The sequence below is a fragment of the Lepisosteus platostomus genome, chromosome 24, assembly GCF_059453375.1.
Source record: "Lepisosteus platostomus isolate fLepPlt1 chromosome 24, fLepPlt1.hap1, whole genome shotgun sequence".
Taxonomy (NCBI): domain Eukaryota; kingdom Metazoa; phylum Chordata; class Actinopteri; order Semionotiformes; family Lepisosteidae; genus Lepisosteus; species Lepisosteus platostomus.
In genome coordinates, this window is record NC_142634.1 from 12,486,884 (window position 1) to 12,514,241 (window position 27,358).

The 27,358-nt window shown below is 36.8% G+C and overlaps 2 protein-coding genes across 8 annotated transcripts in view; one reads left to right on the top strand and one right to left on the bottom strand.

The window, feature by feature from the left end:
• LOC148641684 (transmembrane protein 132D-like) overlaps positions 1-3,641 on the top strand; it is a 71,290-nt gene extending 67,649 nt beyond the window's left edge. Inside the window, exon 9 of the mRNA XM_088618154.1 lies at positions 422-3,641. Within this exon, the coding sequence (XP_088474280.1) occupies positions 422-1,594 (1,173 nt within the window). The 3' untranslated portion in view covers positions 1,595-3,641. The remainder of the gene's footprint in view (positions 1-421) is intronic.
• A 1,858-nt stretch (positions 3,642-5,499) lies between these two features.
• The window catches only part of glt1d1 (glycosyltransferase 1 domain containing 1), a 34,516-nt gene continuing 12,657 nt past the window's right edge, over positions 5,500-27,358 (bottom strand). For all 7 annotated transcript variants that reach the window (XM_088617742.1, XM_088617747.1, XM_088617744.1 and 4 more), the window contains 6 exons: positions 19,177-19,275; positions 18,325-18,374; positions 13,225-13,268; positions 12,339-12,459; positions 10,886-10,984; positions 5,500-7,601 (listed from right to left, as the gene is read on the bottom strand). In XM_088617742.1, coding sequence (XP_088473868.1) covers positions 7,455-7,601; positions 10,886-10,984; positions 12,339-12,459; positions 13,225-13,268; positions 18,325-18,374; positions 19,177-19,275 — 560 coding nt within the window. In that variant the 3' untranslated portion in view covers positions 5,500-7,454. The remainder of the gene's footprint in view (positions 7,602-10,885; positions 10,985-12,338; positions 12,460-13,224; positions 13,269-18,324; positions 18,375-19,176; positions 19,276-27,358) is intronic.

Here is a 27,358-nt window from a genome sequence, read left to right on the forward strand (position 1 = left end):
AAGATCAGTTAAGTTAGTGCTCAGTTATATTTATGAAAGTATAATTATAACAATACTGTTTTGTAAGTTATAAAATATATTGAGTTGAAATTCCATGATTAAAACTCAGAACCTTAATTGAAATGGTTATCTACAAAAGACAGTAGGCCAATACCATTTAGAAAGTCCTGGATTCTGATATATCACTAGAATGCATTTAGTCTTAGCTATTATAATGTTAACAAATGGCTTAATAGTAATGGCTAAATATACAGTATAATGATCAGCAGTTCAAGGCAAATTTTAAATATTGTAAACAGTATTTTGCTATAAAGATATAGAAGGTTGAGTTTTAGAAGAGTGCAAGGGATTTGCTTCTGACTGTTGTATGAAACATTAAATCGTTATTAAATAAATTAAACATGGGTTTTGTGTTGCTCAGGAGGCTCAGATCAGCTCTTGGATCCAGTTCAGCGATGGCTCCATGTCGCCTCTGGACATCTACGACTCCAGCTACTACATGCTGTCTGTGACGTCACTAGATGAAGCGGTGGTGTCCGTGCGGCAGGACCCTTCGGAGCGATTTCCCGTGGTGCTGGCGGAAGGAGAGGGCCAGGGGGCTGCGGTCAAGGTGGAAATGGTTATCAGCGAGGTCTGTCAGAAGTCCAAGAGGAAGAGTACCTTGGCGGTAGGTAGCGGAAGCGTCAGGGTGAGCTTCCACCCCAGCGCCAGGGGAAACAAAGAGGACCGCAGCAGTGACTATGGCAACGACGGGGAAGAGCTCGAGAACAGGAAGAACGGGCGCAAGCAGATGACGCCCTCACAGGGCATAACGGGTACAGACGGGCGCTTCTACGGGAGCTCCCTGTCGGATCGGGAGGAAAGTGCCATGAGGAAAATAACTACAACGGCTAAGTCGGTCGTTAGGGATGTTGCCATGGGAAGCATCTCCAGTGGCGCTGGATGGGATCACAGTAACATAATTGGCTACACAAACTTCCCTTCACAAGTGGATGTTCCCAGAAACAATGGGGCAGAGGTGGAGAGCGACCTAGCTCAAACGCCCCGCTCTTTGACAGACCTGGAGATTGGGATGTACGCGCTGCTGGGTGTCTTCTGCCTGGCCATCCTCGTCTTTCTCCTGAACTGTGTGTCCTATGTCCTGAAGTTCAGACGCAAGCAGGCCCCGGTGCAAGGCCAGGACACCGTGAGCCACATGCACGACTGGGTGTGGCTGGGGACAGACGCTGAGCTGGTAATGAACATGCCAGGCACCCCATCCCAGCATGAGAAACATAACACCACCGTCATAGACATTGGGCTTGGCCTGGAAAATGGAGCCAACCTTGTGAGTGGGGCAGTCCAACAAACTGACCCAATGTGTGGGTCCATGCAATCCATTGGAGCAAAACACAAGAATGAATCCCTCAACTCCCCTACTACAAAGAGAAAGAGAGTTAAGTTCACCACCTTCACCTCCATTTCCTTAGACAACCGCCTCCCCTCCACTGACTCTGCTCTGAAGGACCATGAGATGGACATTAAGTGGGTTGGGCAGGAGGAGAACTGTGTGGAATCCAAAGTAGTTAATGGAGAGCTTCTGGACCATTTATGATGGAATTGTGACTGGGGTTGGATGCATTTCTGTTCACCTTTATGCCTTCTGTTATTGGTAAGGGATGGTAATGCTTTTATTACAGCACTCCCTGTGTATTTTTGCCCTGTATGGGGCTTTAAGAGCAGAGGTCTAGAAATTACAGTCTGCCGTTGTGTTTAGTGGCATTCCAGGCTTTTTTTAAAACACTTCGATCAAGCACAGGGGTGGGCCAAGTAAGGAAATAACTTAAACTCACAAAGTGCACATAATACATGACAATATCTGTCACTGTCTCAGTGAAACCCTCCTTGATGTGTACGAATGCAAACCACGGCTGGAGGCCCATAATCAAAAGCCACTTTGAATTGCTCAACTTCAATGAAATTCAAGATGCACATCCATAAATATGAGCAAAACGGCATATTCAGATGAACTGAGAGGCTCCCTGTTTGAAGTGAACTCCATTAAAAATGGACGTTTGCAGGTTGTGTACAGACTTATATAGAATCTTTCATGTGGGTTTAGTTTCTTGGTGTCTTTCTTATTGATAGTATGGGAATTTTTCCCCTTCACAGCTGCTCAGAACTGAACATGCATACTGTACATGCACTGAAATGTGTAGAAACCCAATTTGCATTCATCACCTGCATGCCACTGTTCTCAAATCTGAGAAACACGTATTTGACAAAAAAGGGATGATTTTATATATATGTGTGTGTATATATATGCTGTGTATAGTGTATAAACATTAATTTAAACTTCAATCTTTTTTTCTATCTGTACTGTTTTCTGTTTTTTTTAAAAGTCAAAATAATAGCTAATTTCAACCGTCTACCTAATCATTAAATATTTTCATACTATGGTGGATATTTTTTAAAAATGTAACATTAAGAACACTCAGAAGGACATGAACACTAAAATTTAGATTTTGCCATTTATGCTTTTCTTTTATAAGTTATCATAAGAGCTAGGAAAAATGCTCTTTTTCTTGTTTTTCCACTAAAAATATTGAAAAGTAATGTTTTATGTACTAAAAAAATTAAATAGATTGTCACATAAACTTTACCTTTGATTGCAAACTTAAGAACATTAATATGAGTGAACTTGTATACCAAGAAAGAGTGCAATTTAAAGTACTGAAATGTTTGATTATTAAAGATTATATAGAAAACAGAAAAAAGCAGAGATGCTATGTGGTTTTGTGTGCATACAATGGCTTTAATCTGCTGATAACTCTTAACCCTTGATAGCTTAGTATGTTTAGAAACAATGAGATGGCCTAGAAAAAGAGCTTTGCATCTAAGTTTTAACTATAGCTACAGTATGTAGATGTTGTATCTATGGATTTCACTTTTTGAAGTTACAATAACCTATTTCCTGACACTGGTGTCTATAGAAAAACACACGTATTGAAGAAAGATGCAGTTTTGGTATTGGCATTTATAATTATAAATTATTAGGATTCTAGGAAATTACAGCTGAGTGATCTGTACATTCAGAGAGTGAAATGTATATTGCGTAACATTCTGCTCACCCACGATGTAAGACCTCTACAAAGCCACTTCTCATGCCTAATTAGGCCTGTCCCTTGTAAATGCTAGTATTTCCTTTCTTATAAGCATCATATAGTAATAATGTGTCTTTGAAAACCCTCTTAAAGTTAAAGAGTGCTTCACCATACTACTCTACTGTTTCTTTCTCAGCAGTACAGTAAGTCTGTACTAGTTAATTAGTTTGTTTGCAAAATAAATTACTTTCACATGCTTGGCCCCGACTTGAGCCTATCAGATCACCGATTATGCTCAGGGTTTTTATTGTTTTAGCATTACAGTCTGAAAGCAAATGGCATTGCAGAGTTAGAATGCAGACAAGGCATTGTCAAATGACTGAGTTTAAGGGCCCCTTTTATTGGGTTTGCCTTTTGTACAGTATGTTCTCTGGGATTTTAAAAGATGACACCTACAGTGGATTCGTTATTGTGCCGTCAATTTAAAAATCAGTCTAAGCGCAGTGACTACTCTAAAATGGTAAGATTGTAGATTTTTTTTTTTAATCCTTTGATTTAACCCATGAATTGCTAAGTTTATACTACAGGCAGTTGCGGCCTGCCTTGTGTAATAAAACTTATGAACCACTCAGTATTAGTGGCAAAATTATTATTTTACAATAATAATTAATGGTACTGTATCTTGAATTCGAATTTGGTGCAATAATTAGTGTTGGTGCCTCACTGCCCTGGGGTCCTGTGTTTAATTCCCTGGGAGCTGTCTGCAGTGGAGTTTATATGGTCTTCAGGTTCTGCTATTTCCTTCCACAGTCCAAAGACATACTGGTGGGTTAATTGTCTTCTGGGAAAACTGGGCCTGGTGTGAGTGTGTGGATGTCTGTGCATGCCCTGTGATGGACTGGCGTCCCGTCCAGGGTGTTGCATGCATTTCTTTTCGGGATCGGCTCTGGCAAATCCGCAGCCCTGTACTGGATAAAGCTGTTAGAAAATGAATGGATACTTTGAATTGATATGGTGTTTTACGTAGAGGAGCACCACTTCATCTCCCACTGCAGAAATGCAACACACCAGGTAAGTGCGTATCTAAAAGGGAGAACTTTAGGAAACCTGGGCTGTGCGAGCCCTAAGTGAAATTTAGTACCACTACACCAGAGCTAACACTGCAAAAAGTACTGTGGGATCTGGTTTCATCTGAAGTTCAGCACCTCCTGCAGCACGGTGTCTACTGTCCCCATACTGGGGTTCTAGGTCTTAGAAATTCTGCTCCAGAGATGAGTATCATGAGTGCCACTTACAGCAGTAATGTGGATTTACTTAGAAATCCTATCTCCCACGGTTCACCAGAACTGGTCTTGCTTAGCTTTTTAGATGTGACCAGGCTAATGTCAGTTGGTAACACTGCTGTCAAGGCTTGATAAATATAGCTCTTTTGTCCAATTACATAATCCCTGGATAGTACTAAATTTAGTATAATATCTTGTTTTTACTGGAGATTTTGTGATGTGATATTAAATCACCTATCATTTTATTTAAGACTATTACATATTCTCATTTTCAGAGATGCAGTGTAACTTTTATAGTGTAAGTATTTAATGAGGTGATTAAACCTTATACAGTATATATTTGACAGTACAGTGGTAATGAAGGAACATTCCTATGTGTGTATGAATGATTTTGGTACCTTTGCTCTTTTATGACAAATGATCCCCAAGTGAACATCTTTTCACTGTGGTAAATATATTTTCTTGCTACAGGCTTGCAAACATCTACAAGGAAGTCTGTCTTCTTGCCTGACACATGGTGTTACACCCCGCTGTCTGTGCAACACAGCTCCAGGCTTTCCTTTCTTTGTCATTTATTAGTCCTTATTTAGGATATGGCATTGCTGGAATGCAACAAGCATTGCAAACAAGAAGCAGTTGGTGAAAATACAGCTGCAACCTTCTTTCAGGATGTTTATTCCAATGTTCTGAATCAACCAAGGAAGATCAGTTTCTACAACAGTGATATGTAATATACTCTCCCATCTTGTCACATTCTATATAACATTCTGTGTACTGTATAACCCAGCTTTAAATTCCTTCACATATTCAGGCATTATTGATGGAGTTTGTGTTGACCCATTCTCCTTATCTCTCAGAACATATCTGAAAATAGCAGAGTACTGAAAACTGGTAAAAATGATTTTTCTTCATGGTACATGCTACTATCTCAAGTAAAAAATGTGCCTTGATGCTACACATTATTGTGCTTCGCTTTGCTTACTCCAAGTAGTGCTATGCAGTCTAAATTAGAACTGAGACGCTGTGGTTAAAGAGAGATACTGCATTTGTGTACAGTACAAGGTAAGTGGTAGCCAAAATATTTTTTAAATCTCAAATGCTTTATCAAGCCAAAGACACCTTTACTAAAAGTCTAAATAATAAGCACAAAAATATTTATTTACATAGGTGTTCAAGACAAGACATATATTGTTATTCACAACATAAAAGTATTAAATAAATGCACATATTTTATCATTTATGTAAATTGTACTCTAAGGTATATAGCTGGGCCGATTTATTTTGTGTTCTTGTTCATTTTTTCTTTATTTTTAATAGAGTACCTCTGGGAAAAACCTACTGTACCTCCACATCTCCTGTTTCAAGCTGGTGTTCCCAGATCCCACTTAGATATGGAGGTAAGGCAATACCAGGGAAATAAAATTTCTCAAAGCTTCACTGCTGTATGGCACTCTGAGATTTGGTATGCAACAGTACTCTTGTCTTGTAGATGCAGGTAATGGAAAAACCTTAAAGTCCCACGACAATTTTTCTAATGACTTTTACAATGTCGGGTGGTTTTATAAGTGGACATAGTGCAGAAAATACCTGCTGTATGCTATGACAAAAATGAATCCAGATGTAATCAAAAATAAGAAAGGTTAATGGAAGTGGACCATGAAGTAACTTGACTGCTGAGTGGAGACTTCAGGATAGCAAGCTCCTTGTTGTAACACTGACATAATGACACAGGGCATTACCCAGAACAGGCCCAACAATTCTAGGGAATCAAATGCACAGATTTAGCAATGCTTTGCTGTTTTGGGGGCCTTGGATTATTCGGAGGTTAAAAGGATTAGCCTGGCTTTTTTCTTTGCTCTGTTGCAAGATCCATAGTTGCTAGAGCTGGTATTGTAACTTGTCAATAAGCCAGTCCTTTTAATGCCATGGTTTGGAATATGAAATTGCAGGATTTTTTTTAAGGCTGTGCAGCTGCCATTGTTTTTTCTCCAGATGAATGAATTAGAAACAATGACAGATGAAAGCTTTTAATCATCTGCCTAAATTAAACAAGTACACAATCGGTTGAAGTGTCTGCAATAGCACCGTTTACAATAAGTCATGTGGCAAATTTCAAGATTAAAAATGAGAAAGTACGGTATTTGACTCCATTGAAAAAATGTATTGTGGTTCCGCACCCGCCATTTTCAATGCTATTATTGACATTATTTATGCTAAATAATAAATTAGTAATAATAAAGGTCAATAAATAACAGCAAAAACATGAATCAGTACAGATATTAGAAAAAACTACAGTAGTAAGATTTCCAAAACCTTACCTGAAGAAAAAGGTTGCCTAGTGCATGTTCCATATCTTGTACCTACCAATTGAAGAACATCACATTAAAAAATTCTAGGTATCCTAAAGATCTGGCATCAGAAGACAAAATACATTTGAGTGCATCGAAAAAGATAAAAAGTTAACCATTAATCATTTAACAATGGCATATTATTTGTGATCACAAACTATGAATATATTGCAATGACAAGATACTGCTACTGTACACTTTACAGTCAGTGTACCAACAAAACACAGTTTAACATGTGAAAGAAATGCTAGAGTAGGATTTCTTAAATGCTTCACTTTTGTGCACCGGACCGTTATTCTGATGTAAATCTGTAAGTAAAACATTCAAGGAAATTTAGTTTTAATTGCACTTCATTATATTTGAAACCAATGCCTGTTCCTTTTCTTCCTTCCTTAAAAAACAAAACAAAACCTCCATGTACAGTACACTGCTTTGAAAGTACAGCAAAATATTAAGTTACATTCCAATCCTGGTCAAGCACAATACTGCATTCCCATGAAGTACAAGACTAGAAAAACTAAAAAAAGAAACCTTGTATACAAGAGCAGTAAACTTATCATCTATTCCTAAAAAATGTCTTAAAATAACAAATGAAACAAAGGAGACAAATGCCCCTTTTCAAATGGCCTGGACTGGTGAAACTGTTTATTTCCAGTATGGAATTTGCCGTTGTTCTCTTGCTGCAGCCAGGATAAGAAAGCGGAGTATGGGAAGAGGTTCTCAGGGAGCTTGGCTGATCTTCAGTGCAGCTGCTCAATGAGTCGCCGGTAGGTGTCCTTCTCCTTGGCCTTGCAGTGGTGCTCCTTCACGTACTTCTTCCCCTTTGACACCAGCCTCTCGCGCAGTGAGGGCTCTGCCAGCAGCGTCCTGGACAGGTCCACGAACTCCTAACGGGCAAACGGGGCAACAGCAAGGCAACACTGAGAATGGACACTGCCACGACATTGAATGAAACCTGAGCCAGCTATCTCTCACCATTGCTTTCTTTCTTCTCTGATAAAGTAAAATAAATATTTTTCTGACACTTCAAGCCTACGTAAACCTTGTAGGGTAGAAATCATTTGCTGGTAAGAGTTCTAAGGTCAGTAGGTATGTATGTAAATGGTTTCACTTATACTGTATGTTGTTTTCCTTCATTAACGTATGTACAGGTTCATGGTTTAGAGAGTAAATAGTCTTGTTATAATAAACTGCATTTCGTATTCACTATATGGCACAAAGACATAGTGTCGAAGGTAGTTGTTATTCAGCACAATGACTGATGAATGAAAAGTGCACCTATGTAATCAGTCCTGAGAGACCTACGTTTATAGGCTTCACCGGCATCTAACAGCACCCAGCTGAAAACTTCCATTTATGGGAATTAAAAACAAACATGGCATCCGACTGTAATTAATTGCTAAGCTCATCAAGGTAAAAAAAAAGTAATTAAAATTACTGACAACCTCCCGAAAGAGTAAGGAAATCACAATTTCATTTATTTCTTCAGCATAGCTCAGTGTTCTGTGAGAGGCTAGTGCAGTCTGCTTTTAAAACAGATTTAACTTGGCTAGTGTTTTGAGACTCCTCAGGGAGCAGTGAGCAGAAATTTCAGTGCTTCATTGAAACTCGCAGCCTGATCTGTTGGAAAAGTAGTGTACATGGAATGCCAAGAGTCAAAAGACTAATTTCAGTGCTTTCGAATTGGAGGCTCTTTTCCTTAAAGAAGAGAGAGGTTTATGGTAGACAATCTCATGTTAGAATCTACAGGATAATTAAAACAATGAAATTATTTTTAAACAGTGTGTACTGTATCTACAAAATTTACATTCACCAGTTTCTCATCAAAGATAGGTTTTTTTCATGTGAAGTTCCTTTGACTCATAAAACCTTGTTAAATGTTGATGTTGTTTCAAATGGAAAGCAAATATCATTCAACACAATGATTGAAAATCACTCTGAATCAACAAAAGAACATGCTTAGCTTTTAAAGATTTGGACAATGATTATCATTGTAAAATTTAAATTTAGCCGTTAATCCCATCAGTCCTAGCAACACATAGTGGGAAGTGAAGAAAGCATATTTTAAAGCATGTGTTAACACTCAAAGCTGGTCCATGCCCACCAACTGTGAAATCACAGATATTCTATGGCAGGGGTGGCAAACTCAGTTAGTGGAGGAAATGGTGGTTTTTGACCAAGCTGGGTAGTCAATTAAACTATTAATGTAATTATTTTCACAATTAGACTCACAAAGGATTTTTGTGTCTTTTTCTATGTCTTCTACAGTTGATTTAAACTAATATTTGCTTACTATTATTCAAATCTCATACAAAGTATAAGAAAATAGCAGTTATTTAAATAGACAAGCTATGTCAGTGAGAGCTCGAATGGAACAAATAACTACAAAGACTGTATGGGCTCCAGGAATCGAGTTTGGTCTCCCATGGCCTGAACTAACATTTACTTCAGTTTTGCACAAAAATGTTAAAGGAAACACTGCATTTTAGTATTCTTTATTTCCTCAATAAATTAATCTTAGAAGATGGCTTTTTTCTACAGCACTGAAATCATTGGGGCTGAGGGCTGAAGCATGCCTGACCACCTAGGTTAGAGCTTTCTTTCCTTCTCATCCTAGTGAGAAAGGGAACTAGGTATTTAGGGACCATCTCTTTAAGTGCACAAGATTAGAGTAGCTCTGGGTTCTCTCTTAACTGTACACTACTCAAGCTACTTTTTTTACTGAAAGGGTTTCAGAACATACAATCTAGAACTTGATACCCAGCTTATTTCTAGAAATAGCCGGATGACATTGTTTATTCAGTTAATTACTGATAACCAAATGAGGCTGATGGGCTGTAAGGCCTACCTTTGCCTAAATTCTCTCTGCAATGGCCAGTAACACTTACTGTATGAGACAGTATGAACTGTAATCACTACTATGTTTTACAGTATATAAGCTAATGTGTTTCTCTTTTGGTTGAGTTTTAAGTGGAAATTTAAGAGGTTTGGGTTATACTATACCACTTAACTCTGTTCTTACAAAAGCCCAGGATTATTAGTCTGTACTATAATGAACTGTCCACAGAGAATTCAGGGTAAAGGGCTTTGCCAGTGGTGTACACAAGGTTTGCGTTCTGTGTGTTCATTGTGTATCTGATAAAACCTGTACATGTTAAGCACCCTATTTGTCCTGGAGGGATATTTCATTATGCTTAAACCCCTGTTTTATACATTCACCATGCACTCTGACCACCTGTTGCTCAGACTTATCCCTGGGCACTTTACTGGGTATCACGCTAATGTCCATTTCACACTACAGTGAAATCCCTCTGAGGCAGCATGTAATGTCTTTTCCTTTCAGTTCATAAACCTGGAGCAGTAATTAATATGGTCTGGCTCAAACTTTGTTTGCTTCCGGCTAATGCGCCACAGGGTTACACATAACCAGGCAGTTGTAACTTTGAATTAGACATGGCCTTGCAAAGTCTGGGCAATGCAAGGAGTCATATTTTGGAAAGGGTTCTCACTGGGGAGCACCACTTGTACCGGCAGCTAAGAAAGCATTCTACTGTGTACAATCTACAAGGGATCCCTCTGCCCTGAGCCACAGATATGTTATTCTTATCAGCTAAAGCCATAAAATACTTTTTCCTTATAAATATCCATAAGTGTCAAGAGCAATCCACAGACAGTCAATGCACTGTAATCTGCGGAGGAAATCTGACTGAACATCTCAATGGTTTCTGATCTGCTGTATTTCAAAACGGGCTACCAATAAAGGCAGGGCTGGGTGGGAGGAGATCTCCTAAAGATCTTTCTTCACTACTACGAGCAGCATGTCTCTGGAAGCCTTTGGTCTATTCAGCAGCTGAAACAGGTGTCAAGTTTAGGCCTGGATGTCACTTTAATATGTCTCCCAAGACAAATATTTATGTTACATATTTATGACGATGAAAGTCTATCCAGTATTAGACTACCAAAGGGCTGTGGAGACAGGCAACACTTTATGAAAGTTATTTCTACCCTACAAGGTTTACGTAGGCTTGACGTGTCACGAAAGGCCAAATTAGTGTACATAACTAAGCAGAGTACTGGCTTTAAGACCCACTTTTTATCTCAGTAATGCTCACAGTAATACAGCACTGAACCTCCCTTCTTGGAAAGGACTTTTTTTTAGTTGTTGCTTTACCTGTGGGTTTGAAAAGAGAAGTCCTGTCTCTTTGTGTTTTATTACTGCTGCATTTCCTGGGATGTTTCGGGCCACAACAGGCACTTCCAGGTCCATTGCCTATAATACACGGTACATGAACTTGCATTATTGTACTGTACAATTGAATTCTTAAGACACTTCCATTTACTTGCACATCAAGCCAAATGGAAAAGTCCTTTAGGCAAACAGAGGTCTGTGTTGCTGTAGTTGAAAGCAGTAATAATCTTGTCTTTATTTTTTTCACATTACCCAACCACGTGGGTTAATTACATCTATCAGAGTAACTCAGCATCAGGTAGGAAAAATATCATGTGTCCCCTCAACCAAGTGAGGATTGCTATAATCCTCTGTGTTTAAAACAGATTAACAGGATTATGCTTGTGCTCTTTGATAGGGATGGAAAAAGACAATACACCACTGTTAATTCTGCTTTAATGAGGGTGAAACGGTCAGAACATTATGCTCAGACAGGCAAAGTGATAAAGTGCTTTCTAATGGCACAAAAGAATTTCAATTTCACCTCAGTTGCAGCCTAAGAGATGGAAGATGCAAGCTAAAATGACTGTACTGAACAACAGAATGACATTAACACCAAAGATAATAAAATACAGTAGAAAAATAAAAAGTCTGTCTTCAAATCATATTTTCAGTCACTTATTTTCAGTATAGAAGAGGTACTTCCAAAATAGCAGTTAAATTATTCTGAAAGGCAAGGTTTGACTGAAAAAATATATTAATGTATTAGTGAAAAATCCATGCTTGCAAAAATTGCTACATTTTTCAATATCGTTTTGTGAACTATGAACAAAATGACATTTTTAAAAAGCAAACTCCACTCCATACCCCCCCCGAAAAAAGTGTATACAGTATATATTCTCTTGCTAGAATTCTACAGTTTTAAATCAATTTTCGGCCTGGAGTAAATGCAGTATTAAAAGTAACTGCTAAAACTGATACACAGTGCACAAGTAAACAACGCCTTTAAGATATTCTCCGTTTTTTGAAAACATGCATTAGTCATAGGAGTGATGTTCTCTTCTTAAGTAAATTTCACAGAATAGATAAATACAGAAATAATAAAAAGGTACATTTAAAAACAAATCTGTTAGAAAAAATTAACAGTCCGCGTTGAGTATGGGGCAGCATATACTGTAGGCTAAGATATATTGAAACAGAAGCTTGATCTCCAAGCTGTGGCAATTAAAGACAAGTATCTTTGTCTCTCGCTCTATTGTCACTGCTTGTTTCTTACTGATTCAAAAGCAAGTTCAGACACCAGGTGCATCACTGACTGGAGCTGAGTTGAAAAATGCATGCAGAATTCTGGCAGAAATAAGATAGGGGATATCTATTTATGAAATCACAGACACGGAGAATGCTCTGATAACAGCTTTCCACTGAAGATCACAAAATTACTAAAAGGTTTATTTACTTCTAAAATGGCAGCTGACATCCCCTCAGAGACTGAACTGTTGACTAAGGCAACTGATCTCCTCATTGCAGCATGCAGATCCTGCTGCCTTCTCTCTGCTGCCAGAAAGACCCCTTTTGCTCTGCAAAAGCAAAGTTAGAAGTTAAGGGCACTCATACTCACAGCAGACACACAGAGCAATGTAAGAAGTAATATATGCTGATTCACTTCACAAAATGTTAGCGCCTGTTATGAATCCTACGGAGTTATGCGAGTCTCTTGTTTTTTTTAATCAATGATGATACAGTGTGAGGCTGGTGCACTAAGGGGTTTCAATTTCTCACACGGTGGTCACCTTCCGTTTAACTAAAAACAAAACAGCCTAACAACTCTCCAGTTATTTGATTTCAGAACGTTTTCTAGTTTTACACCACTAGCAAGTTTTACTTTCATATTTAATTGTCTGAGTAAGTTACAATGCATTTCGTTCAATACTCTATCATGAATGACTTAGAGCATACAGTATGTGGAACTTACTGTATAGCTTTCTATTCCTGAAACTTTTTTGCTACATCGACATGCAGTGATCCCAATATGATCATGACTATGGCATAGTTTCATAAATGAGATTTCCAAAGCTCTGCTGTGACTCAGAGAGCAGGCGCAAACAAGATTTTTTCTCTGCTGCTCTTTTTGTTATGCTGATAACATTGTACCACGAACCAATATACTGTACAATGAGAGTTGCTTGCTCTTGTGTATAAAGCAAACTTTTCAAATGAACAGTACCCTAACTTTAAATTCCTTTTCAGTAAGCAAAAAAAGAGTGCTGCTAACTCTGACCAGAGCAACAAATTTTATCTGGAATACAGTACCGTCATAGATGATAAAAACTGAAATGATTTACCTTTTAACATTCACCTCCACTTCCTCTGTAAACAGGGGATCGATCTGAAACAAGATAAGGTCATTTTTAATAACATTTCAGCATATATCTGTATTGATCTATCTTGTTTGCAATATGGATGAATACAGGATGAATACACTTTTCTCTGCCCAGATGAGGTTTCTCGCAAGTATAAGATAATCCAATGAATACAACTTAGCCTTAGAGCTGAACTGATCAACGACTGAAAAGACTATTTTCCCTCTGTGCTCTCTTTTTTAAAAATCAGTGCTCTGTGCTTCACTGGACACAAAATCTGTCAATTTAGATTAGGACCCCTTGATGTAAAAGGGAAATCTTGAATCTCTGGCTGTTACAATGATCATTATTTTCTAAGTGAACTACCTTTTTCTTCATACAAGGGGTATGGATTATATTATGCATGGACATTTAGAATAGAATAAATATTGTAAATAAAGACATGAGAAATTAAGTATCGGGTTTAAAGACTATTTGTATGTTACAGATCAGTATTTTTCAAGCTAGGATGCAATTATTCCTGATTCCCTGCTTTATTCTTGTACCTCAGAATTTTAGGTGTTCTCTCATTAAGATTCTCTGCTTCTTTAGGTGCACCTAACAAGCAGATGTGCTCGGTTTCTTGAACCAGAAATGGAAGAGATCCAGTTTGGCTGGCCTGTCTGGCCCTGCTGGTTGTCTGCTTTGCTGGGGCTCTGGAACCTGGCTGGGTCTCCTGCCAACTCCGCAGCTGGAGGCACAGGTATGCTCCACTGATTAGGACTTAACAAGAACCCAGGACAATGGTTCAGAACGCGCACAAATGACATTCATTTAACATTTTACCAATTAATATTACACACCCTGTTGGATGTTATAGAGCATCATGTAATGATTCTAGAATGCTAATATATATGCCCTGTTATCATTCTCATCTTTTCATTTTGGATTTTTAACATTACAATATTCCTTTATTTAAAACCGGTCTTGTAATCTAAGCCGTGTTTAAAGCGCAAAATATAGCCAAAGCCCTTTCAGACAGCTTCCTTTCTTCATCCATATCATGAATACTTTACTTACAAAATAAAAAAAGACACAGTAAGGTGCTAATTGACTTGTATAATATGCAGTCTCATTTACAACTTGCAGTATTCAAAGTCTCTATGTGAAACTAATAAGCAAATGCATGTGTTAATAGGTCTTGTGGTTGAAGTAAAAGTCATCCAGGGTAAGGCATAATATGAAACATTATTTTTCAACATGCTGTTGAATATGCCAATTAAAAGCCTGTGGTCCAATTACCAACCACCCTGGTTCCTGACACTTCATTTTCTTCAACCCAACATGGAGTGACAGGACAACTCTGATCCAATTACACTCCTAAGTGGAGTCAATCTTTGAGGTCATACTGCAGGAACAGCTGCTTTTATTACATTCCCTTCATGGATGGAAAAGGCATCAAGAGAAACAGAGGGCAGTGTGGGCTCATACTTGAAGAATGCCATCAGCTTGTTTGATTTTAATGAAATCCAGTGTTGGGTGTCTACAGTTGCACCTAAATACTTTGATCAAGCATCCTTTACAGAAACAATGCAGGACCACCATTTACATGAATGCAAAAAATCTAGTACACTTTATGGAAAATAATGGAAAACTACTAGTTCTGATAAACCAGTAGGAAAATAAATCACAGAAATATCAGATTGACCTTTTTTCAAGAGCAGTTCTGCTATGAATTGTTTAAAATTGGTTCTGTCACTGACTAGGAAGTGGTAAAAAGGTGTGTAAAACCTTAAGTCTGTTAAGATCATTTTCCAATGCTGACCAGCAGCAGGATAAATTACTGAACCAACACCTGGGTTGTATTAGGTGTGTTGTCAGTATTTAGAATACCACGGTGCAGGACCTTGGTATAATCAACAAAATAAAAGATATGAGAATGGTTCTTAAATAATATGTACCATACACCAAAGTATGAGACTGTGCTTATGCTAAGTTGTACTGATTTATAAAGGTGGAGATTCTTGATATTATTGATGGCAGAATCATAGATGAAATTGTTTCTTGTTTTACATATACTGCCTTGTGCAAGGCAACAGCATGATTACACTTGTGTGGACAGAACTGGCAATTGCTGATTGGTATGACATTTGATTGGACAGTGCCATGGCTAGTGCTAGTATTAGCAGGTCCAGTATAAGCTATTATTGGTGATCAGGCCAGGTTTCAATATGATCAATTGGATTCACTAGTCTCATTTTAAATAACCAAAAATTTAGTTAATCGTTTTATTAAATTAAAAGTGAGAAAAACAGATCAGGGTATTGAGATGGTTTACATAAGATCCAACATTTATGCACGGATGTATCAGACCAAAGATGTTTTTTTGGATGACTGACAACGTTGTTTCTAGTAATTCTCAAGCGTCAAAAAAAGGAGACTAATATAAACACATGAAGACCTAGAATGAGGTTGTTGATGGAGACAAGGAAGAGTATTTGAATTGGTATTGCTGTACAATTCATCATGAACTCAAAGACCACCACCACATTATAAAAGCAGGGCATGAGATTCTCCAGAAAAACAGAACAAAAGCAATGTGCTCATTCAGAGGGATATCTAAAAAATAAAATAAAAATGCAGAGATGATCAAACAGAACAAGCTCACGTGTCTAAGAACTTAAATAATTGTCTTTTTTTATGGGATCCTTTACCTTAATTTTATATTTGGAAGTTTTCTAACAATTTTTTAAAAATCTGTGTGTAATATAAATTTAATTACTTTAATCTTTACCATCAGCCAGTACAATGCTATAGATCATGTTCCCTAAACATGCATTTCACAATGTTATTCTTTTAAAAAAGCCTCTTAAAGCCTGTCCTGTTGACAGATTTCAGAGATTGGGGTCATTTCCCAATCTGCTTAATTGCTGGAAGGGATTTACTTGCATTCACTGGCCCCTTGTACAGTGCTAGTAGAGTAATCTGGGCTAAAGACGCTTTATCGAGCTTTTGTTTGTTTGATTGTATTTATTTTTCCTGTTCAGATGAGAGTGATATCTAATTTATGCACTTATTATCTAAAAGCTTAGAAACTCTCACAGATACAAACAGGGAATTCAGAGTACAGGATATTGATTGATAAACCTGTCTGAAAGTCCTCACATTCTCCCCCAAAGGAAACTAAGCAAATCAATGTTAAAGTAATGCATAGAAATGTAATTATGAAATGCAATAAATACATTTTCTTATTTCTGAATTATATTCACAGCAATAACTCTGAAAGAAATGTGTGTGTATTTGATATAGGACGTGCATTTCCGAAGTCACCAACTCTTTTAGCTCCTACAGTATAAGATACCACTTCTCAATGGTGATACTAGGATTATGGGAAAAATCACAGCCCGTGCAAGTTGTTCAACAATTCATAACTGAGTACTAGTCCTAAAAATGGTTGAAGAACTGTAAAATATTTTAAGAAAATATGTTTTGGATATGGAAAGTCTTTCAGGGTTTAACAGCTCAACATTTTTGACTTCACCACATGAAAAAACAAGATTTAGTAACATAAAAGCTCCTAGTAATGAATCCTAGTTTACATCTGTTTTATGTATTCAAGGAGGTGTCATGTCTTTGGATTCGAGGGGAAACCAACTATTAAAGCAAGAGGCTTTTATGTCTCTAATCAATCTGTCAACATAATATCTAAATTAACCTCAAAGGCAGACAGAGGTGGTTTCTTTTATTGCAAATTCAGCAGTGGAAAAAAGAAGGTATTAAACCTTTTTTTTTTTCATAAGTGGGGCACTATCTATACTATACTATACACTATCTCTTCTAACTTCTGGAATTACTTTTCTTTAATCTCTGCTTTCCCAAATGTACGTAAAATCGTAAAATCATTGACATGCCAACCATTTATATTTTCTCAATGGCTGGCCTTTCACCACTGTTTCTTTATACATATTATATACATATTAATATACTCTGACTGATGCTGTTGTCAGAAAACCCTGTGCTGTCTGACTGTTTAATAGATGCTTGAGCTGAGTGGTGGCAGCAGCAGCAAGCTGAGCAGTCCTTCATCAAATGAATCTGTCCTTAGGTCTCTCTCTGACTTGCAAGTCCAGCGCTAAGAAGCACTTACTACAGCGGAATGTCACATTTCCCAGCACGCTTAATGTACAGTAACACAGCATGCAGAAAATCTCATTAGCATTCTTGGGGTTTGCACCTAATTGTCATACTATTAACGCCACTGGATCAAATCAGCAGCATCGTGTACAGCATGTTGGTGAAACACAGTTTTACCATTTCTTCAGTTTACACTCATGAAATGGGAATCACATAACCTAAATTAATTAAACAGATAGTGAGAAAAGCACATTGGGACCTTGAGTGCTCTTCTATGTACAAAGTGCTATTTACACAGTGCTCCCCCATTACAAAGAAACCAGTCATAGTGCATTATCAGTAATAACACAGTGAGGTCATGGCTCTCATTTCTCACATGATGCTAATTTGACCCAATCTCTTCGAATTAACTGCAGAAAATGCTGTTAAAATAAACTAGGTGGGATTCGCAAAACTAAGACTTTAAGCACCTTAAATGGAGAGGCATTCCAACCTGTCACTAACTGTATATTTTCATTATTGTATCAACATGTTAATGTGTTTATTTTGAAGTCAGAACATCAGGCACTTACAAAGGCCTCAGGATTACATTGCATTTGATTTCTAAAAGCAAACCAAACACACAACTCGCATGTTATTAAACACACACCTAACATTACTACTGTGTAGGAATTTTGATGGATTCTGTTACAGTTTATAAAATGTATTATAAGGATATAGTATTTAAATGAAAATGTGTAGAAGGTTGTTGTGGACACTGTACATATGAAAAACATAAAAGACAATACTCCCAATAATACACAAATAGTCCCCACAGCATAACGGGGTAGCACTGTAGATGCTGTTTAGACAGTAAATCCTCTCAATTGTTTGCTTAATTCTATTAATATATTTAAGGGTTCAACCCCACCTTCCTGAAACAAAAAACACAAACAAAATGTATTAAATCAGTGTATTCAAGCTCCTTACCTCTGGTCCAATGATTATGAGAATTACAGATGGATCTTCCTGGTGCCATTCTGAAACACAAAATAATCAAAATAAGAATGATTTCTGCAACCATCTGAAGAGCTTAACAAGTTCTGGACTTTTTAGTATTTATAAAGAAATAAGAACATTGGTACGTGCATAGCAGGAAAAGAAGGTTTGATCATCTCAGAATTAACTTAACATATGGATAACATAAACCAGTACTGCTGTAGCTAACTGTTCAGTTACCATACCATATCTAAAAATGTAGAAATTATGACATTCTGTTACTTTATCAATATATCCTTTTTGAGTTTATGTCTTTTTTATATTTATGCCTTATGTTGACTTATTGTATTTTATTGTAAATACTTATTGTATTTTCAGATTTCATGTCAATCTGATATGTTCATGTTGAATTGCTTATTTGAACCTGTTAAATATCCAACACATCTCTGATTTTAGATTTAGGAAACATAATCATTCATTTAAATATTTCTTTCCTCTTTATGCTAATGTAAAACAGTAGTTCCAAAGTCCTACATTCTCAGTCTGACTAAAAATTCAAACAGATTCAAATCACATCTAGTTTTAAGAGTAAAACCACTTAATAGAGAAACAGAAAATCTTATTAATAGCAAGTTATCACTTTACATTGCCGGTCTATTCTCTTCCATTTCCAGATACACTGAAAATTCAATTTAACAGGTTTTAATTCTGCCTTAAAAATGGTTTAAAAATGTAAATAAATGTTTTTAAATTTTAAGAATTACAGTTTCATTGAGTAATTTGTGAACATTATCATCAGAAGGCTAGTTAACAATAATTAATAGTAAGTCTTTATGCTCATACCGGAAAATACATCTACTAGATACAAAGGATCCTTGACTCTTCTTAGGCCACAGACCAGCAGAAAAACATGCAGATCTTCTACATTCTCACAGTTTACCCCTGTAAACACATAAAACATATGCAATAACTGCCAAGAAGCAGTTGTAGTGATAAACATCTTTACATAATTACAAAGTTATGACAGTGGGATACTAAGTAGAACATCTGATGAGACTGTATGCTCCTATTGTTTTGACTGATCTATTAATTTACAGAAACAGAAGGAGAGATATTTGGAATGATTCCTCAGCAATAGCGATTTAATTCTTCTTTAAACAGGATGAGTCAGTAATGTATTATGATTGACTGAATGAACATTGTTTTGTCTTGCTTGGGAATTTTTGAAAGCAACTTAATTTAACAGCAGAAGAAATTCCCTGCACTGGAGCACTTCTCAGTTATTAGCAGCTTTCAGGCTGAATCTGCTGCTGGATAAACTGGCGCATACAACGTTTTCTGCCCGCTCTAGCCTTCTGCAGTTTAGAAAACTTTGATGCTAGCACTAAGCACTGCAAACACAACTGCTACCAGGCCTTCTGATGCCTTTAATGCACTTCTTGGGATTACAACCAGGCAGAGTACAGTTTTAAAGAAGGACCTTTTCATTAGCAGCCAGTCTACTTATGCACTGGAGTAGTACATAGCAGTTTTATAGTCAATGCATTCAACAGAGAAACATTAAAAACAATATACTTACCTCACACACAATTACACAAACAGAACACTGTTAAGCAAAGTACTAATTTATGACTAAAAACATAGTCCCTCTACTTTATTTTATGCAGGTAAACTGAAATACAATAAAATATAAAGCAGAAATAAATACATAAAAATCAATATCACCAATAACAGCATGATTTAAAATATTGTCATGACAGTTTATTAAATATGCGGCATTGTACAGAGTGTTGAGCAAGCTGAGGAAAGTTGTCCTGTGTTGGATTTGCACTGGGAATGGCCGTTTAGATAACCTGGTTAGAGAGACTGAATATGCGGGTGCCTGGACAAAGAACAGCAAGGTTCAAAAGCTGTTGCTGGACTTGTGCCACAGCATACTGCATAAAAGAAAGACTTCACACTGATGTTATCCATGATTACAGGGAGGCCAGAAGATTATACTACTTATCGAGTGTTGCAGCCTCACTTGGATTAAATTGGAAAACTGTCAAATATGGTACAAGCAATAGAGCAAACCCTGAATAACACTGCCTGAACGGACTGCCTAGATCTGCGTGCATGCCATTTTTGCATTGCATTACCATAGGGGTGCACACATCCATGTGCTAATGCTTAAAGGTTTTACAGTAAACCTATCAAAGCCTTATCTGCACTGTGCTCTCTTTGGAGCACTAGTCCCTTACAGCAAAGCTTAAAACATTGGTTCACAAGCTTAAAGCCATCTGCGACTTCACGAGGAAGGAAAGTACATGCTGGGTTAAAATCTATCTTAAACTACAATATAGAATCCACCTTATTTTGTTACATTATTGGAATATTTAAACTTGTTCTCATTAAGGAAAAGATTAATTAACAAACTCATTAAATTTCTAACTGGTTTGAATCTCATGTTAATGACGTTTGCAGTGCTATATCACTCAATTAATGCATTGTAACAGAAGATTCTATCTCCAGCTGCATTAAACCAGCAACTGTCTCTTCACTTGACTCTACCTCAAGTTAGCTCAGTCTATTAATTCGGCACTGTCAGTGGTCATACCCCAATTCAGACTTCTCAGTAAGTGTGATTCAGATTGTTTCCAAGAAAGCTGACAAGTCCTTAGCTAATTCCACATCTGCTCCGGCACATGACAAGCTTGACAATATAGCACATACTATAAAGCTTGAAGTGTACCTTAATGAAGAAATCTGTATCATTTTTCAGCCTTCAGCCTATTGGCTATTTATGCCAATAAAAAATCTTACATGTCTTTAAACACATCATTGTTCAATGTTCTTAAACATTAATTGTCAGAAAAAGTAAATATTTTTTTAATCTGTTTATCAGATCAGGCACTTGAGAAAAAAATAAGTCATTACGATAGGGAAACTGATGAAAAGGCTCACACAAAGGCAGGAAAACAAAGCCCTAACAGAACAATTTAAAATTTAAATAACAGGAGATGATGATATTAACAAGTGCAAGTACCAGGCAGAAATTATTTAACCACACAGTGAAAAGTGCCCTCAGATCCAAAGAGGAACATGTTCAGGTGACTCTGCAAATTGTTCCAATCATTAGCAGAGGCAAATTGAAATGACGTGCAGTACTTGCTTGTGGAAGAGTCAATTTAACACAAGTGCTACATCTTAAATTGCAACAAGGCACAGAGAACTGTAACAAAAAATGCAGACAGGAGGGTGTTTTTCTAAATGAAGTTTTATAAATAACCTTAAACCAGTGAAGCTATTAAATGGTGTTCAAAAAAGTCAATTAATTACGAAAAGTTAATAAAAAGCAGGTATCCAAATAACAGTAATTAAAATAGCTTAGTAAAAGCTGAGTGTAGTATAACTGAAATAATAATCAGTTTATAATTATTTTTTATTAGCAATTAGCAACAATACACCTTTCACCCAAACATTGTTCTCCAACTTCTCCTTTCACAGACAGATAGCCAACAGTGTTTCCCTGTTATAAACATGACTTGATATTACACAAACGGAACACTGTTAAGCTTAATACTAATTTTTGACTAAAAACATAATCCCTCTACTTTATTTAATGCAGGTAAACTGAAATACAGTTTGATATAATGGGGAATCAATGATAACATGGTAAACCTCCCACTTCACTCTTAATGCAATTTGACTTAAACCTACCAAGTAAAGACATGACTTCCAAGTTCTGAGACATGACTGACAGAAGAAACTGGAAATCCCCAGTTAAAATTAAAAGCATAGTAGGCATTAAAACATGACACTCTTAACAGCATGCTTAGAAGACACTTTGCAGTGTCAAGCCATTCTGTTAATTCTAAGACATTTCCGGGCTATGGTACAAAAATATACATTTACTGATAGTAATTTATATAGCACATATCATTACAGTGAATCTCAATGTGCTTCACATAAAAGAGCTAAAAGAGAAGTCAGGGAACTTAAATTACTTAGAAGGAACAAGATAGTCACCCATAGCATGTAATTTGATTCAGGAGACCTGCAGCAGATTAAATTGACCTGATCTTAAAGACCAGGGTGAAGTTTGAAAAGTTGAAGGTCAGTGAGGTAAATGGGACCTTGGCCTTTTAGAGTCTTACAAACAAGAAGAAACACTTTAAAATTCACTCTCTGGTGGATAGGGAGTCAGTGGAGCTATGCTAGAATACAGTATATACTCCAAAGAGGTGTAAATACACTTTAAAAAATCCTTAATTATTTTTAGACCCATCCACACGTTATCCCAGTCTGGTGTACCATTGTGAGATCAGGAAGAAATTGAAAAAGCATTTACTGTAAGTGCAGATGTTAAAGCAACATAGGGTAGCTGTGGCAGTTTAAGAAGAGGCATTAGGTGGATTTCTTATAAAGGGCAAATACAATCTACACATGAAGAAGTTTCAGAATCATTTGTATAACATTGTTTTAAAGTAGTGCTGTAAGATACTTGCAAATGGAAAAAGAGTTAATTATTAATTTGCTTCACTTTATAACACTAACATTCCCACAAGCATTTTAAATGATCTGTTATGGAAAATTATGGTATAAATAGTCTTATACTGTTTTGGATATCTACACATGTTTAGTGCACAACATACTGTTTTAAAACTCTGCGGCTTTAACCTTATGGGATTGTATTGATTTGCTAAACTATTCAAAATGTGAGTGTTTATCAATTTGAATATCTTCATAATCTTTTAAAATTAAGAACACAGCTGAGACAAAAGACTTGAAAATTAAGTATTTTCAGAAAATGGGAGTGTTGAAACACCACACCTAGAAACCCTTTGAAACAAAGACCCGTCCAAGCCATTGTGACTAAATTACATGTTTGGATCCAGCCTGAACTTCATGATAAGTACAAGAAAATGGTGTACAGCTATAGTCAGTTATCACCTGTCACTGAGAGGATCTCCAACCTGTAGTGGAGGTGAGAAAGCAATCAGCAATCAGTCACAGTCACAGCAATCAGTCACAGTCCACTGTCCCCACCTGCTTAAAAAAAAATACTATTGTTCCACTCCCCAAAAAGGCAAAAGTGACGTGCCTGAACGATTACCGCCCAGTAGCACTAACATCTGTGGTGATGAAATGCCTGGAGAAGCTGGCACAACGTTTTGGCTTTCTTCAGGTTCGCACCTGAAGAACGCTTCGCAGCCAAAAGGTTATGTTTTCTCTCTTCTCTTTTCAGCATGGAATAAACCTGTTATGTATGTGTGATAAAACATACACTTGAAGTGAAAGATTTATGTATCTCAGTCATTCAAAATCCTACAATGACCACAGGATAAATGAAAAATAGGGATGGTAGAAACATAGAAAATTGTAGAGCAGACCAACAACCCTTACCCCTACCCCCTACTTGGCAACACATTCCTAATTCTTAGACTATTTTGGATGGCTCTATCAGATCCCTTATAAATATGGACCCCAAGATACCACCACAATGAAAGGCAGTTATCATTGAATGTGATAAATATTATGTAAGTGCAATAAGGTGCACTAATGATAAGTATAAAAGACAGCACAAGTTAATCCAAGATATGAAATAAATACATTTGAACTGATGCATACCTTTGGCATACTAGGTTTTAGTCGGTAAGTAGCTTACTTGTGAGACCTACCTTTATAGTTCACACTATATATGAACATGTACATGTAAACCAGTCTTGAAACTACAAAACTATATAATGAAACTATAATTCTGATGTCAACCAGAGCAGACAAAAACCCATTATTGGATTAAGCCAACATTACAGTACATAGAGTAAAATGGTATCCCAGGAGATTCAATTACAATGCAGTAATTAGGACAATGCTGCTGTTTCAGGTGTTTCAGACTGCACACATGGAAAACCTTGTTTCATAATAGTCATTATTTTATATAGAATGTCTATGACATATCATCTCAAGGCACTTTACAATAAAACAAGACAGAGGCAAAAACTATGGACATACTCATACATGAATACAGTAAATTAAACAATGGCAGTTAGTGTATAAAAGTGAGTTTTACACAGGATTTGTAAGTGTTTAGTGATTTGCAAAATCCACTATGGGCTTGGAGATCCAACCACAGCCTTGGCACAATAGAAGGCAGTAGTCAAATTACTGTAAGTTGAAAACAGACCTCTATGTGGCATACTGTATATAGAGAACTGTTTTCTCTAGTTTAAAGTTAAAAATGTATGACTTTTTTTCTCCTTTTTTTCAATTTTTCTACTTTTTTACATCACCTACCGGATAGATTTCCAAAAAAATCGCTGTGTCTTCATTAAATGAACATCCTTCAGAAAACATTTTTGGTGCTGCCAGGTATTTCCTGTCGTGAACTGACATTTTTCATGTGCGCTATCAAAGCTGGGTAATCACTTCACTTTACTTTGTATTTTGTGATACATCTGAATACACAGTTTATTTTAGAAAAAATCTCTATTTTCCTTTCACGTTTGAATATGTCAAGACCACAAAGTGCCTCCCTGCTAAGTGTAAAGGCAGATGCAGACAAACAGAATGCAACTCTAAAACAAGCAATGTCAATTTCTTACTCTCAATGCTTTGTGCTCTTCTAAACCAGCTATCCTGCATCAATGCATCGTGTGGCTTGTTACTCATTACATTTAAATCCATAAAACAAAATTACTTTATCAAATAATGGCCATTTGAGGGCACATACAGTATGTACAAAATTGAAAACCCATTTGCCTGTTCATTTAAATGTTAAATGTTTTTTATTTATACAGGAATGCTGTAATTGAAAAAAAATGTCATAATGAATTCCCCTTACAGCAATAAGTACAGTAGATGCACAGTATTAGTTTCAGTATCTCTTTGGTAAAAACAAAAACTGAATTGAAAAAGATTTTAAATAAAACTGTGATTCAGTTAGGCAAATGATCTTTTTTATTCATTTTTTAAATCTACCAAGAAAAAAGAAAACTGTATAAAGTTTTCTTATTAGTTACTGTATAAAGTATAAAGTCACAAGGCTGTCAAAAGAAAGACATCTGGATAAAATGGCCTCTCTGGAGACTTTGAAGTTATTTTTGTCTGTTAATCCAGACGAATTTGCTTTGAATGTCTCCTGTCCTCTGCACTGCAAACCTTGTACTTGTTCTTTTGCCTTTGATCTGAAGCAATACTACCAATAGGCTTTCTGCCCCCCTAAATCTTTATGGTCCAGCTGGCAGACTTTATTCCTGAAATGCTGTAGAATCGCGGAGATAAAGTATGAGCAGCAGATCAAGTCAGACAACACTAGGTCCTAGATGGTCTGTTTAAACACAACCAGTCATTGTAATATCATCTAACTTTTCCTGAGTCTGGAAACCACAGATCACTTAAGGAAAACTAAGAACAATGGAATTAGCCTGATTTGGAAATACAGGTAGCTGTAGTCCTCTCTTGACCCTGCTATCATATGGCTTACCACTTGTGCCTGAGAGCCTAAATGTGATCATCGGCAATAAACATATTTAGCTACATTCTTCCACAGATCAACAAATGAAATGCCAGGGACCGATACACATGTAGTGCACAAAGAACACATCAGGAAAACAAAATACACCAGAGCTCATACACCTCTAGTACATCTCTAATTGTATATTGTATGCTTTGTTAAAAGTAGTATCTCAGATTCTCAGAAAGTTCTACCTGAAAGGCGACATACAGGCTATTATGAAGCTAAAGGTCAAAGGTGATCAGAACTATTGTATACGTCTTCATTCCAAAAGAGATAGGAAAGAGATTCAGTATGTAATGCACTCTCGATAACTATAGCATACAAGTATCTATTCCCGTATTTGATACACATACTGCTTTAATACTACAAAAGCAGCCAATGTGTGTAACTTGTTCTAGCCTTGCAAAGCCAGTAATCTGTTATTATCTGGGAACAGAAGAAAAATTCATTCAATTCTCCTGTTGGCATGGAGAAAGATTAAAAAAATACACAATACATGTGTTCTTTCTTGCTGAAAATGATTTTACAGTGGAGGCGACCCTGAAACAATCATTTCAAAATCTCACAATAGCAACAAATGAAACACAGACCTTTAAAAAAAATGCTACTGAGACAAGGTCATTTCCACCTGAGTTCTCACAAGGTGAAGCTGTACCATGTTTGTCCAAACCAGAACAGATGAATCAGACAGCTCTTGGCGCAGAAGATATATTTGAAATATTTGAGTATTTTTATGTATTTGATAAAAATGTTGTAAAATCCATAACACAACAAAGTTCTTACAGCACAACAGAGAATGATAAAGGAAAAACTGTTGATGATATCAGGGGCAGGAAAGTAAATAATATAGGCAGGGAGGATTCAGTAGCATTTAATTACATCTTCATCTTCTTAATTTCATTGTTGTAAAACACCAGCATGCTTAATTGCAATGTCAGTAATTAACATGGCTCTACTATATTTGGAATTTTCTTTTGTACGGTAGTGTAAAGATTCCTGAGAAATAAATAACACATATTGGTTACTTCTGAAACTGTTTTAATAGAGTTTTTCACTTCTGGGCAACCAGAAATTACTTTTCCAAATGATAACACAGCAACACATCTCGGGACCATTTTCACATGAAAACTTTGCAAGCCAGGTTTTAATCACAGCCGCTAACACCGTGGTATCTCAAAGAAACAAGCCATTTCAGTGGAGGAATATACCACTACACACGTGACGCCACTATGAAATCCATTCAAGCGACTACTGAAGAGCGCTCCTAGTAGACAGGCCCTTGCTGTGTAAAATCCCTGCAGCCTGACTTGAGGTTCTGTAATCTCCCTGCCTGCTTGCAGTGTAAGGGAGTGAGTGACTGCATTCTGTATTGACTGGTGCCTTTTAGATGCAATCTGAACTTCCCTGGTCTGACACTTGTCTCCTGCTACCTCCCTAGGGCACTTGTAAGACACACACACAGTGGCCTTTGATGAAACCATAGCATTTGTTGTTCACAATTCCAATAGGTTCAGTCACATTTCA